Source organism: Oryctolagus cuniculus, chromosome 1 (assembly GCF_964237555.1).
Source record: "Oryctolagus cuniculus chromosome 1, mOryCun1.1, whole genome shotgun sequence".
Taxonomy (NCBI): domain Eukaryota; kingdom Metazoa; phylum Chordata; class Mammalia; order Lagomorpha; family Leporidae; genus Oryctolagus; species Oryctolagus cuniculus.
The window spans coordinates 169,287,747-169,303,428 of NC_091432.1; the positions used below are offsets into that span (position 1 = coordinate 169,287,747).

At 42.5% G+C, this 15,682-nt stretch overlaps 1 protein-coding gene across 3 annotated transcripts in view; it reads right to left on the reverse strand.

Moving 5' to 3' along the window:
• Nucleotides 1-15,682, reverse strand: part of GLDC (glycine decarboxylase) — a 142,188-nt gene that overhangs the window by 65,392 nt on the left and 61,114 nt on the right. For all 3 annotated transcript variants that reach the window (XM_051858199.2, XM_051858196.2, XM_002708098.5), the window contains 2 exons: nt 12,467-12,602; nt 3,276-3,440 (listed from right to left, as the gene is read on the reverse strand). In XM_051858199.2, coding sequence (XP_051714159.1) covers nt 3,276-3,440; nt 12,467-12,531 — 230 coding nt within the window. In that variant the 5' untranslated portion in view covers nt 12,532-12,602. The remainder of the gene's footprint in view (nt 1-3,275; nt 3,441-12,466; nt 12,603-15,682) is intronic.

Genomic DNA, 15,682 nt, shown 5'->3' on the forward strand with positions numbered 1-15,682 from the left:
ATGGGACTCCGCCTGCTGCTCAAATGAAATGAAGCCTGCCTCGAAACCCCCTGCCCTCTGTTCAGGCAGCCTCAGCCCCTACCCTCTCTATGCCTCCTATTCTGTCCCCCATAAAAATAAAGTATTTTCTACTTTAACTTTTCTACTTTTGCCTCCTCACCTTCAGCAAACCCTAAAATCCTAAAGCCTAACATCTTTAAAAAAAAAAAAAAAGGAGGGAAGAGGAAGATGAGAGAGCAGTGAGAAGGTGAGAACAAAAAAGGGAAAATGAAAATTAGTGAAAATGAAAAATAGTGAAAAATGGAGAGTAATAACTGGAGAAGCGGGTGGATGGGATTCCTTTGTGGTATCCATCCCTGCAAGGAGAAAAAACCTGAACCCATTCCCTAAGGCTGCTCAGGAAGCAGAAGGGTCTATGAGTGCAATGTACCAGAGTGATGAGTGAGTTTGAGGATCACACTTCCCCTCATTGCTAAGTTTATATAAGCCAAGAAAGGGGCTTACATGGGCATTTAATGGGCCAGAAATGCAAGCCTCAGACAGACACATCATGAATGTGATGTATTTGTCAACCAGAGGATCAACTACAAGAGAATTCTACCACTAAGGTATGCTCCAATGTACTCACGAGAATAAAGGAAAGAGAGGAACTGGAGAACAATTGTTAACTATGTACCATGACCTAGTAACTATTTCCAGCAATAGATCCTCAGGAAATAATCAGAAGTTTTGACAAAGATTTATTATAAGGATACATATGAAGTATAACGATTAACAGTAAAAGTTGGGAATAAACTAAATGTCTCACAATAAAGGTGAGAGGTTAAACTAATTATGGTATTTTCATTCAAGAGTGTACTACCATGGAACAGATCTTAGTCTAGAAAACTGGCTAATGAAATGGTTAAATGTTCACAATATTGTAAAATAGGGTTAGGAGACAAGCTGTAAATATTACTATAACCCAAGAACAACACTTGTCATGAAAGAGAGCAATTATTTATGAGTATTTTATATTACATTGCAGATTGTCAGTTACTACCCAATATCCCTTCACCCCTAGTAACAGAGCAATATGGCCATCTAAAAACTGCCACTTCAGGGATTGCTGTTTGGAACTGCAGTTAACTTTCTATGGGTGATGCTGCATTCCATATCCAACTATCTGGTTCAAGTCTCAGCTCATCCACCTCCTACTAATGTACACCCTTGAAGGTAGCAAATGATGACTTAAGTAACTGGGTCCCCTACCTCTCATGGGGGAGATCCAGATTAAGTTTCAGGCTGGCCTGGCCCAGCCCTGGCTGTTGCAGGCATATGGGAAATGAAAAAGCACATAAAAGATCTCTGTCCTTCTCCCTTTCTCTCTCTCGCTATCTTTCAAATAAAATTTTTAAAAATTTAAATCCAGTTTACCCAGGCCACCTATAAAAAGTGGTGGCTGGGCCGGTGCTTTGGCATAGTGGGTAAAGTCGCTGCCCTGCAGTGCCAGTATCCCAAATGGGTGCTGATTCAAATCCTAGCTGCTCCAGTTCCAATCTAGCTCTCTGTTATGGCCTGGGAAAGGAGAAGATGGTCCAGGTCCTTGGGCCCCTGCACCCGTATTAGAGGCCTGGAAGAAGCTCCAGGCTCCTGGCTTTAGATTGGCCCACCTCCGGCAGTTGCGGCCATTTGGGGAGTGAACCAGTGGATGGAAAACCTCTCTTTCTCTCTCTCTGTCTCTCTCTCTACCTCTGCCTCTCTATAACTCTGCCTTTCAAATAAATAAATGAGTCTTTAAAAGAAGGGGTGTGTGTGTGTGGTCAGTGAAGTGTAAGTGAAAGCTGTTGAGCACAGGCTTCCAAAACACTTTTTCAGAAGGGATAGTTTAGCAATAAGTCACCGCTACCATTTGCCTTTTTGTCCTCCTGAGTGCAGATGTCATGGCTATGCTCCAGCAGTTAATCTTGTATCCATGAGAATGAAAAACTCACTAAAGACAGCAGAGAGAGGGGCCGATATTGTGGTACAGAAGGTTAAGCACCTGCCTGCCATGCCAGTATCTCATATAAGCACCCATTCCAGTCCAGCTGCTCCACTTCTGATTCAGTTCCCTGCTAATGTGCCTGGGAAAGCAACAGAGGATGGCCCAAGGACTTAAGCCCCTGCCACCCATATGGGAAACCGGAATCAGGCTCCTAGCTCCTGGCTTTGGCTTGGTCCAGCCCTAGTCATTGTGGCCATTTGGGGAGTGAACCAGCAGATCAAAGATCTCTCTGTCTCTCCCTTTCTCTTTGCAACTCTGCCTTTCAAATAAATTAAAAAAAAAAATACTTAAAGATGGCAGAGACAGGAGCATGGGCCCTTGATAATATCTCAGGATTACCATAAAAATCCTTATACAATGCTAGACAATAGTGGCTTTGTATTTATTTACTTCTTTTACCATCTACTTGCTCATTCCCCAAAACCCACATCATGGCGGTGGGTCAGGCCACTGCCAGAACCCCAGAACTCCTTCAAGTCTCCCACATGGGTGTCAGGGACCCAAGTATTTGAGCCATCACTGGTGAATCCCATGCACACTGGCAGTAAGCTGGATCAGAAGCAGAATAACCTGAGCTCAAACCAGGCATTCTGATATGAGACACTGGCATCCCAATGGCAGCCCAACCTGCAGCACCACAATACCTGCCCTAAAGGTAGCTTTCTGAAAAAAAGATTTATTTATTTGAAAGGCAGAATTATAAACAGAGAGGGAAAGACATAGAAGAGATATCCTCCACCCACTGGTTCACTTCCCAAATGGCCACAACAGGCAGGGCTGGGCCAAACTGAAGATAGGAATCTGGAACTCCATCAGGGTCTCCTCCACGGGTGGCAGGGCCCAAGCACGTGGGCCATCTTCTGCTGCTTTCTCAGGCACTTTAGTAGGGAGTTGGATTGGAAGTGGAGCAGCCAGGATTTGAACTAGCGCTCATATGGGATGCTAGTGTTGTAGGCAGAGATTTGACATGAGGCGACTTGACCTGCTGTGCCTCAATGCTGTTCCCCCTAAATTTACTTTTTAAAAACCACTTATTTCAGGTCATTTTTTCTACCCAAACTAATATTGATACAATGTCTATTACATACAAGTGTGTATGTATGTTTGTGCATGTGCATGTATGTACTTGTATACATGCATGTGTGGACAAATCACTGGGAACTGCCGGAGATAGTGGATCTTGCCCAAATGGCAGGAGAAAGACTTGGGGACACCACTCATTCAGAGGGAATCTCAGACTGAAGCTCACCTGTAGCACAGCTGCATTGCTTCTGCAGCTGCAGTCGCCTCATCCAACAGGGATGCATTGGCTGTGTCCATGCCTGTCATGTCACATACCATGGTCTGGTAGTTGAGTAAACTCTCCAACCTTCCCTGAGATATCTCTGGTTGGTACGGAGTATACTGGGTGATCCTGTGAGGGAAACAAAAGGCTCTGTCCACACTGTGCCTCCACTATTCAGAGAAGTTCCCAAAATGCCTTCATTTTGGAACTTAGTTTATGAAAATTAAGTTTGATTCTCTTAGGAATTATATAACATATCAGTAAGTTTCCCTTTCAAAAGCTCAGATCTGAATCACAGTAACAATATTAACTTTGTGCTTATTTTTCCACCACTCTACAATGTTTAAATCTTACATTGCTATTTTAATGACCTGATTGCATATATGTGTTCCATTGTAAATCAGCTCTTAAAATCCACTAGAGCCTGCTTATGATATTATAAGCAGAAATTTCACTTTCTAGTTTCTTTCCTCTGGACAAAAGAACACTTCAATCACAGTTCTCAATAGGAAAGCACCCAAGAATCTAGTATCTAACACCCAAAATATTTTTTTAATTTTTGCTTTTATATTAAGCAAAAGTTCTATGAGCCCCTAGCAAATTCATAGGCTCTATTTGAGAATTCTCATTACCTAGTTACTTATGGAAGTTAATTCAATAGCTATCAAAATTCACAAATAGAAACGATTAGAAGGTAGAGCAGACAAGGATACTGATTTCAGGTCCTCAAGATGTTAACTATGAATGTGGCTTTGGATGTGGAAGTTAACTCACTCAGTTTCTTTATCCTTTTCTTCATTCCTTCACTCATTCCTTGCTAAGTGCCAATAACTATTATGGATTCATAAGTAAGATGGGAAGGAGTCTCTGATCTCAGGTATTCAAATGGAAAAGAGGCAACAAATAAGTGAATTAATTTTAGAGTCATAAATGTTTTAAAGAAAATAAGTTATAGAATGAAGGATGACTGAGGATTTGTGAGAGAACAACTTTTTCATCAAAAATCCATTCATTCTGACTGTGACTGTGGGCCAAATAGTTCCACACCATTGCACAGACTGATAACAGTTCATATATATACTGTTCTTGAGAGTTTTAAGGAAAAGTTTCAGGTCATTTATTTGTTTGGCTTTGTTTTTCATTTTTTCAGACCCTTTTCCTTTCTTCTTCTGGTAATCATGTTCAGGATATTTCCACTCTTCTTTTCTTTCTTTTAAAAAAGACTTTGAAATCAGTATTTTTTTATCCCACTGTTTTGTTTGGTTTTGCTTAGTATCTTATCTTGGATGGGGAGTAGGTGGAGAAGTTGTCTTAGCACGTGGAAAAATGTCAAGACTTTACCTAAAGGTTTTATTAATGCAATAATGTGTGCCTATATATAGCAGAATAAAGTTTTGCTCATCAACTTCTTCAACAAACTGACCTAGCAACTGTAAACTAGTTTGCCAGATTCTAAGTGGGCAGTGAACTGGAATGAATGAGACACATAATACTTGGTGCAGGCAAATAAAATGGGAATCTAAGCACAAATGGGGTCATACAAAAGGCATAGACAATGGGCAGCTGTAATCTCAGATCAGACAAGACCTTCACACATGGCTTGTCACTATGAAAACAGACACAGCGCTACTTCTGCCATATGCTTAGATTGCCTGGTTAACATGCAACTCTGATTAATTCAGAATCATTTTTTGACACATAAACACACACATACACACACAAAAGCATACACACATACCTGCTGGTTTATGTGATAAACAGGAAAGATTCAGTTTGTCCATAAAGATAGACATAGAATACACAGTAGGAAAAGAAAGAGCAATGCTCAAACATTCTGGTGTTGAAAGCGGAAGCTGAACATGCTCTATCTACTATAACACCAACCTCTGCATTTTTTTTTTTTTTTTAACGGCAGAGTGGACAGTGAGAGATAGAGACAGAGAGAAAGGTCTTCCTTTGCCATTGGTTCACCCTCCAATGGCCGCCGCGGCCGGCGCGCTGTGACCGGCGCATCGCACTGATCCAAAGCCAGGAGCCAGGTGCTTCTCCTGGTCTCCCATGCAGGTGCAGGGCCCAAGTACTTGGGCCATCCTCTACTGCACTCCCGGGTCACAGCAGAGAGCTGGCCTGGAAGAGGAGCAACCGGGACAGAATCCAGCGCCCCAACCGGGACTAGAACCTGGTGTGCCGGCGCTGCAGGCGGAGGATTAGCCTAGTGAGCGGCAGCGCCTGCATATGTTTTAAAATGTAACATACAATTAGCATTCTCAATGACCCTTGGGCTCTTCAAAAGTGTTCCCTCTTTTTTTTTAAAACAATCTTTTAAAGAGAACACACTGATAGACCTTTACCAAAGGATTTATTCACAGTTCTACTTAAATATTAGATAGTTCTATTTAAAAATATTTTCTTCTGTAAGTTCATCACATCCTAATAGGTTTCATATTCCCTGTTCTTTCCCCAATTAGGCTCCAAAGTTTTTCTTCTTGAATATTCCTATCCCTTCAAAGGTATCACTATTCTGCCAATACTCAAGTATTTTAAAAATCTTAGCCTCTGGGGCCGGCACTGTAGCATAGCGGGTAAAGCCGCCACCTGCAGTGCTGGCATCCCATATGCACACCAGTTCGAGACCCGCTGCTCCACTTCCGAGCTAGCTCTCTGCTATGGTCTGAGAAAGCAGTAGAAGACGGCCCCAAGTCCTTGGGCCACTGTACCCACATGGGTGACCTGGAAGAAGCTCCTGGCCCCGGCTTCGGATCAGCGCAGCTCCAGCCGTTGCAACCATCTGGGGAGTGAACCAGCAGACGGAAGACCTCTCTCTCTCTCTCTCTCTCTCTCTCTGCCTCTCCTCTCTCTGTGTAACTGTGACTTTCAAGTAAAATAAAATCAATCTTTAAAAAAAAGATCTTAGCCTCAGGGACTAGTGCTCTGCATAGTAGGTTAAGCCTCCGCCCATGGTGCCAGAATCCCATATGGGCGCCAGTTTGTGACCCGGCTGCTCTTCTTCAAATCCACCTCTCTGTTACTGGCCTGGGAAGGCAGTGGAGGACAGCCCTTGCTTGGGCTCCTGAAGCCACATTGGGGACCTGGAGGAAGCTCCTGGCTCCTGATCAGCCCAGCAGATGGAAGATCTCTCTGTCACTCCCTCTCTCTGTCTTAACTCTGCCTCTTAAATTAAAAAAAAAAAAAAAGCATTTTAGCCCCAAACAACTACACGTTCCCATTAACCTTCCTCCTAATGTCCAATATCCATCCTTTTCTTTATTGTTTTACTAGCCTAGCATGGTGCTTAAAAATAGGAAATTATCTAATATTTGAGGTACAGAAGTATGTATTTGATTTCCCTGCTGAAATATCTCTGATATATCCCCATTACCTATAGGAACAGTTCCAAACTTCACAAGCACAGTCCTTCATTCCTGGGACTGTGTTGTCTATTCAATTATAAACACTGGGGTTTATATTGCCCTCCTTCCCTTGGTTCAACATTCCTCTCTTTATGCAACCCATTCATAAGTTAAAGACGAGGGTAATGTTAATTAGCAATTAGCAGTGCTAAAGGTAGGGGGCTTTAAAATTTCTGTTTTAGGGCACAAATTTGCCTACAAAATTAAAATGCCAATTGGGATGCCCACATCCTATATAGGAGTGCCTGGGTTCAAGTTCCAGCTCCTCTTCCAAGTCCTGCTTCCTGTTAAGATGCACCCACGTAGGCAGCAGTGATGGCTCAAATACTTGGGTCCTTGCTATACACTTGGGAGACTTGGTTTGAGTCTTGGGCTCCTGGCTTCACAAACTCAGTGGATAGGAAGATCTCTCTGTTTCTGGCTCTCTGACTTTCAAATAAAAATAAATAAAATTACTGTTTTATAAAAATGATAAATGCTCCCACTCCATTTACTTGTAAGCATTTAAAATCTACAGGCTTTTTTATACTACTGAAATAAACCAGGGATTAATGCTTTTAACAGTGATGGGGTGCAGGCAGCACTATGGTGCAGTGGGTTTAAGCCGGGGCCTGCAGCACCAGCATGCCATATGGGCACCAGTTAGAGTCCCAGCTGCTCTACTTCCCATCCAGCTCCCTACTAATGTGCCTCGGGAAGCAGCAGAGGATGGCCCAATCCTTGCACCCCTGCACCCAAATGAAGACCTAGAAGAAACTCCTGGCCCCTGGCTCCAGACTGGCCCAGCTCTGGCCATAATGGCCATGTGGGAAGTGAACCAGTAGATGGAAGATCTCCCTCCCTCTCTCTCTCTCTCTCTTTCTCCTCTCTCTGTATCTCTGCCTTTCAAATAAATAACTAAATGTGACTTTGGATTGGCTCAGCTCCAGCCATTACAGCTATCTGGGGAGTGGACCAGCAGATGTAAGACCTCTCTCTCTCTCTCTGTCTCTACCTCTCTCTGTAAATGACTTTTAAATAAATAAAATAAATCTTAAAAAAAAAAAAAAAAAGTAGGCGGCAGTGCTGTGGTATAGCGGGTAAAGCCACCACCTGCAGTGTTGGCATCCCATAGAGGCACCAGTTGAAGACCCAGATGCTCCTCTTCTGATCCAGCTCTCTGCTATGGCCTGGGAAAGCAGTAGATGTCCGAGTCCTTGGGCCCCTACACCTGCATGGGACACCTGAAAGCAGCTCCTGGCTCCTGGCTTTGGATCAGCACAGCTCCAGCAGTTAAGGCCATCTGGGAAGTGAATCAGTGGATGGAAGACCTCACTCTCTCTCTCTCTGCCTCTGCCTCTCTATAATTCTGCCTTTCAAATACATCTTAAAAAAAAAAAAAAAAGTGTTTAAAATATTTGTGGGGCCGGCGCTGTGGCTCAGCGGGTTAACACCCTGGCCTGAAGTGCCGGCATCCCATATGGGCGCCAGTTCTAGTCCTGGCTGCTCCTCTTCCGATCCAGCTCTATGCTATGGCCTGGGAAAGCAGTAGATGGTGCCCAAGTCCTTGGGCCCTTGCACCCACATGGATGACCTGGAAGAAGCTCCTGGCTCCTGGCTTCAGATCGGCGCAGCTCCGGCCACTGTGGCCAATTGGGGAGTGAACCATTGGATGGCAGATCTCTCTCTCTGCCTCTCCTATCTCTGTGTAACTCTGACTTTCAAATAAATAAATAAATCTTTAAAAAAATATATTTGTTCCATATTGGAGTAGATAGATTCAATACCCAGCTCTGGCTCTTAATTCCATCTTCAAGTAATTGGATTTCTGCCACCCACATGTTAGAGCTAGATCAAGCTCTCTGCTTCAGCCCAGCTAAGCCCCAGCCATTGTGGACATTTGGGAGGGAACTAGCAGATGGAAACATGTTCAGTCTCCCTTCTTTCAATTAAATTAACAAAAAATTTAAAAACAATGATCTATGAAAAGACTCAGGTCAGTGAGTCTTATGCCAATGGATAATAAATAAACCCTTATTTCAGGAGAAAAATGCTGCCAAACAGCATGCTGTTGTGTATATGTGTTTGCTTGCCTCAATTAGATAAAACATAGTGACTTAAAAACATGTGTTTGCGATCTATAATGTCTATGTTCCAACAGATTAACTCAATTACTTTTTTTCAGATATTTTAATATACAAAAACTATTTGCATATCTAGGAAGGCATTTAGTTCAGGTCAGATATGATACCTGATATATTCAACATGGCATGAATATTGATTCCAAAATAATCTGTATTCTCTATCATCTTGTCTGTGAATTTCTTTTGGAATTGGGAAGGAAGGAGGTAGCAGGGGTTTGCAATAAGACACTCATGAGATTTTCTCATTTCAATCCTGGTGATAAAATTATACAAAATAGAAATGGCCACAGTGAAAATATAAAGGTTCTGATATTAGTCACTGATGTTATCAGCAGTTGAAAATTTGGAACTGAAGATCCCATAAAATTAATTCTGGACCTGATGTAAATCTTTTTTTAAGAGGCCCAATGTTTGTATTCTTTCCAGGCTATGTTGCCATTTACTTTCACCTCACGTCACCGGAATTTGTTGGTTCCATCTCTATGGAAACTATTCAGAAGGATGATAATATGAAGTCTACCACCCTGTGTGCGCAGCCCTCTCTATCAGCACTGGCAGGGTACAATTATCACTCTCTGGTTCAGATCAGCTTTCGCGGAATGGAAAGAAATTTTAAATGTACACAAAAACAGGGACTCAAAAACATAAACCAACACTGTCTCCCTCTCCAAATGCTAGCTGCTCCTAAAGTAAATGAACACATTCGCTTACAGCCAAGAAGCAATATATCCAATATTCTGCATAGCCACCAACAGCAGAGGTTGCTGGCTAGTATTCTGATTGCTGGAATGCTGTGGCCCATTCATGTACTCTTACGGCTTTTTAAAATGGGAAGAAAGATGGGCCATTTGCTTTTGAAATCAACCTTGACATTTACCATTCACATTTTTACTACTACCATAGTGAAGAAGAAGCCTTCAGCAATGCAACACATTCATACATACACACAAAGCAGAAAAACTAGTTTTATTAATTAGAGAGTGAAAGCACACTGAAAATGAAAGTTATGGGTAGGAATGGCAGTGCAGTAGTGATTATGCCAACAAAAGTAACTCCTACAAATATGTAACACAAAGCAACCAGGCAGAGCACCCTTACCCACCAGGACTATATTTGCATTTATAGAAAAGTACCCAGAAGATATAAAATGTTAAGTGAATTCTAAAGACTTATTTATTTATTTATTTATTTGGAGTATGTGCTTGGGTATTTGAAGAATTCCTGTTGAGGAAATTACATTTTGTAACATTCAAATAAGACCACCTTCCCTTTACTGAAGTTGACCTTTATGTATGTTAATCTGAAAGACAACCTCTGCATCTTGTCCTAATAACCTTTGAATTACAGAGACAATCACTTACTCTATCCTCACTTCATAACAGTCTTACTAGAAATTAAAGTTATCTCTTTAAAAAAACTAATTAAGGGGCCCTTAAGGGGTTGAGATGCCACCTGAAGCCTGCAGTATCAGCTTCCCACACTGGTGCCAGTTTGAGTCCTGGCTGCTCCACTTCCAATCCAGCTCCCCACTAATGTGCCTGAGAAAGCAGTGAAAGATGGTTCAAAAGCTTGGGCCCCAGCACCCACATGGGAGACCTGGATAAAGCTCCTGGCTCCTGGCTTCTGCTTGGCCTGGCCCTGGCTGTTGCTGTCTTTTTGGGAGTGAACCAGCAAAAAGAATACTTCTCTTTCTTTCTTTCCCTCTCTCTCTACAACTCTGCCTTTCACATATATTGAAAGAGAAAACTAATTTAAAACAAACACACATACACACACACACACACACACACACACCCTAGGAATAAATAATTACCATCCCCCACTCTAGTGTCTAGTTTATAGTTTCAGAATAAGTCCAGTCTATATTCTCAAATAAAAATTCTTCCTTTTAAGACTAAGGCATAGGGCCTGGTGCAGTGGCTAGATGATTAAACTTTGTCTGCAGTGCCAGCATCTCATATGGGTGCTGGCTGAGTCCAGGCTGCTCCACTTCCTATTCAGCTCCCTGCTAATGGCCTGGGAAAGCAACAGAGGATGGCTCAAGTGCTTGGGCCCCTGCCATCTGTGTGGGAGATCTGGAAGAGGCTTCTAGCTCCTGGCTTCAGCCTGGCTCGGCCCCAGCCACTCCAACCATTTGGGGAATAAACTAGTGAATGGAAGACGTTTCTCTCTGTCTCTGTTGCTCTCTCTCTGTCCCTCTAAATAGGACTTTCAAATAAATAAAATAAATATTAAAAAAAAAAAAAAGACTGGAGCCGGCACTGTGGCGCAGCAGGTTACCGCCCTGGTCCGAAGCGCCGGCATCCCATATGAGTACCGGTTAAAGTCCTGGTTGCTCCATTTCCAATCCAGCTCTCTGCTGTGGCCCGGGAAAGCAGTAGAAGATGGCCCAAGTCCTTGGGCCCCTGCACCCACATGGGAGACCTGGAAGAAGCTCCTGGCTCCTGGCTTCAGATTGGCACAGCTCCGGCCATTGCAGCCAATTGGGGAGTGAACCATTGGATGGAAGACCTCTCTCTCTCTCTCTCTCTCTCTCTCTCTCTCTCTCTCTCTCTCTGCTTCTCCTCTCTCTGTGTAACTCTGACTTTCAAATAAATAAATCTTAAAAAAAAAAAAAAAGACTAAGGCATCATTTGAAATAGTTTCAATTCAAAGATTCTGGTATATAAAATGGTACTTATCTAAAAAGGAGGAAAAGAAAGGCTTGGGGTCCCTACCTGTCCTGGTCTACAGTTAGACATTATTAGCCCGTGGACTTAAGTAGATGCTCTTATCTGCCCTTAGACACTTTTTGAACTGTGATGTCTGCATGTCAAGTAATCACCAAAGTACCTCCTACAGCAATGGGATGTGACCTCTATTTGGTTCTTTATATCAAACAGCAAATAGCATGGAAATGACTAGGGGTTTTCCTTCAAATGCAGAAGCATTTTCAGTTTTGCCCGGTTAGAGAGCACTGGAGTAGCCAGGGGACTCAGCGGTTTGGATAGACAGGCATGCAAACCTAGAAGAGGCAGAGTAACTTATCTGATTGGAGAGATGGGAACAAGTAACGACATAAACAGCTCTGATCCTTCTCTTATCTCTACTAGAAGAGCATTTCTACAGAACACACGCTGGGAACAAAGCTGGTATTATGATCTCCATTTATCTAATACCATGGCTTCTTTTCAGTAGATTGTGAACTTGGAATATGAAGGGAGAGGAGACATGTTTCTCTGCCTTCTTATAACCCTGACAGTGCACAGTGTAGTCTCTTCCAGGGTCCAAAACAGACTGAGTGAGCTCAGACATAGCCTGAAATCCCAAGGTCTCCAAAGAGGAATAATGTCCTGGATCTGCCCACACCCTGTATTGACTTTCAAAGACAAATTAGTTGCAGAGAGGAAGATGTTACCAGTATTGACAATTTCAGGTGCTAGAAGAATTTTTGGGAATAAAAGTGGAAAGTTTCTATTTCCTCAACATTTGAGCAAGGAAATTTCTCAAGCCAGACAAGTTCCTGAAGATAGCACTTGGGAGCAGGTGTCAATGAGTAGGTTCTTAAACACCATGAGGAAAGATGGAAGATGGGGAGAATTAAGCAAATGATAGTATTCCTGTTCTTTCAGAGATACTTTACCATCCTGAGTTCTCCAATAAGTTCCGCAAAATTGCCTGGGGCACTGAGCAGTTATAATAGCCCATGCCAATGTATGATCTCCAGATCAGATTCTTCCTTGAAATGGCTCGCAGAGTTGAAAGGATTTCATTTTCACCTGATTATAAGAAAGAGAGAAATGTTACAAACAAAAATGTCTCAAAAAAGAACTCTGTTTATATTTCAAAACCCTCATTTTGTTTGAACATTTTTATAAGAACAGTTATATGGAAAATATAAGAATCATTTGTCCAACCAAAAAAAAAGTTTGTAGAAATTTGAAAAAATTTCCAAAACAGTACTAAATTCTCCTTAAGTGTGGTCTCTCATAATTTTTTGACCTTTTTTCTAGTTTTTTTATTTTTGGTTTGCCAGAATTCCTCACTTTTAACACTTGCTTCATATGAGGTTTTTTCTGCTGCGTTTACATTTCTAATATATTTATTCTAAATGAAAATTCTGTCTTATGCTCAGTAAAATATTGCTTTCCATGTTACATTGCCTTATACTTTCTGGAAACAGGCAAGGATTTAGTCTTAAATAACACATAACCTATATTTCCTCTAAAATTGGTCTATTAAGTCAGACATTTTCCTTCTGCATTACTGAGAAGGTATAAAAGGTCTGTCATCAAAAAAAATATCAGTCATAATAAAAGACCACAAGTAATTTTAACCAACATTCACATTAAGGCACTTGTGTGATTATGAATTATAAAAGTTCTTGGAAGCAGACCACAAATGGCCACATCGGCCAGGAGTTGGCCACACCGCAGCTGGAAGCTAGGAGCCAGGAGCTTCACCCATGTCTCCTATGTGGGTGTTGGGGCCCAAGGACTTGGGCATTTTCCACTTCTTTCCCAAGCACATTAGCTGGGAGCTGGATTCAAAGTGGAGTAGCCAGGACTCAAACTGGCGCCCATGTGGGTTGCCAGTGCTGCAGGAAACAGTTTAACCAGCTGCACCACAGTCCAGCCCCCACTCTGCCAGAAACTGTCTTTGTACAGCCTAGGAAATTGAGCCTTGAAGAGGATTACTTCCCAATATCAAACAGTTTTAAATTAAAGTATTATTATTCCAGTCTCTCTAACTCCAGATTCCACACTTTAACCCAGTGGGTGAAGCTGACCCTGGTACATGTACAGCACTTGTATGGTAAGGTACATTTTAGACACCAATGACATTATATGGTTCATTCTCTGCTCTTCTGCATATGGATAGATTATGCAACTAGAATTTAACTAGGATATAATTACTTAGGAAAATGTCTCACTCCTTTACGATCTTCTTAAGGACTCAGTAACTCAAAGGCTGGAACTGACAGTTTTTATTTTTGCTATGTCAGAGAAAACCTAGGTGTAGCAAAATCAAGACAGCAAATTCACCAGGAAGAGGTCTCCATTGTTTTAACCCTGCTGAACTCTTTCTGAATATTATTCCTATCTATACTTCTTTTCCCTCAATGAAAATATTCCCACCCCCTGCCTCACTGTCACACTTGCCCCACTCTCACACCACATGTTTTCAAAGCAAATAAATGAATGAGACAAGTTGCTGTGCCAGTGAAGACTAAGGAAAGAACAGATAATTCAGGCCAGCGCCGCGGCTCACTTGGCTAATCATCTATCTGCGGCGCCGGCACCCCGGGTTCTAGTCCTGGTTGGGGGGCCAGATTCTGTCCCGGTTGCTCCTCTTCCAGTCCAGCTCTCTGCTGTGGCCCAGGAGGGCAGTGGAGGATGGCCCAAGTGCTTGGGCCCTGCACCCACATGGGAAACCAGGAGGAAGCACCTGGCTCCTGGCTTCGGATCAGCGCAGCGCGTGGGCCATAGCAGCCATCTGGGGGGTGAACCAACAGAAGGAAAGAAGGAAGACCTTTCTCTCTGTCTCTCTCTCTCTCACTGTCTAACTCTGCCTGTCAAAACAAAACAAAACAAAACAAAAAAAAACAAAAAAAAAAAAACAGATAATTCTGTGACTATCAGCTTCATGAGTAAGAATAATCCAACTGCCTTATGGAGTAGGGACAGTCTAGCCTTCTTCCAGTGAAAGTTTAGAACATAAGTCAAAGCACAAGAAACCAACATGTGAGGAAATATGCAAAGACAGAATCCTTAGGAACAAGCAAGAAATTTAATCACTTCCCAAGTAATCTTAGGGCAGAGTGAGTCAGTAGCCCAGTAGGAGGGGAAATTAATTAGCAGTGCCTGGCAGGCAAGGCCAGTTTCAATTAAGATCCTGAACAAGAGGGACAGGTCCCTGCTACACATTATGCCATGAGGACAAAAGGTCCAGATCTCAAATGAGTACAGTCTGTGAAGGGCTTTGCCAAATCAAGAGGTTAGCCTTGGGAAGTCATAGAGTATTTTCGAGCTGGAGAATGATGTTTCTTTCAACATTATAGAAGACCATTCTACTGATGATGTAGAGGAGTCACAGAAGGGAGACACCAAGGACACGGAAGATGTGAATGAGAGGCCAATACAACAGTCCAAAAGGGAGGTAGTAAGAGTAGTGTTATGAGTTGAATTGTGTGTCCCCCAAAATGATATGTTGACACCCTGACGCCCAGTACCTGAGAAAGTAAACTTACTTGAAAATAAGATCTTTCTTGATGAAATCAAGTTTAAAATGGGATCAGGTAGTCCTAATGCAATGAGAAGGGGAAAATTTGGACACAGAGACACAGACTGAGAGAAAATGCTACGTAATGATGGAAGCAGAGACTGCAGTGATGCATCGACAAGCCAAGGAATACCAAGGATTGCTAAAAACAGCCAGAAGCTAGGAGAGAGGTTAGGAACAGATTTTCCCTCAGAACCTCCAAAAAGGAACCAAGGCTGTCAATACCTTAATTTTGGACTTACTGTGAGAGAATAAATTCCTGTTGTGATATATTGTTATGGCAGCCCTATTAAAATAACAAAGGGAAGTCTAACTTCCATTTCCAGGAGAGATTGTGCTGTCCTTCAGCCCTGCTGGATAGTTAAACACTCGTCCCACACATTAAGATTCTTCTAAAATAATTTTTTTAATGACAGGTAGAGTTATAGACAGTGAGAGAAGGAGACAGAAATGTCTTCCTTCTGTTGGTTCACTCTCCAAATGGCCGCTACAGCCAGCACTGTGCCAAAATGAAGCCAGGAGCCAGGTGCTTCCTCCTGGTCTCCCATGTGGGTGCAGGGGCCCAAGCACTTGGGCC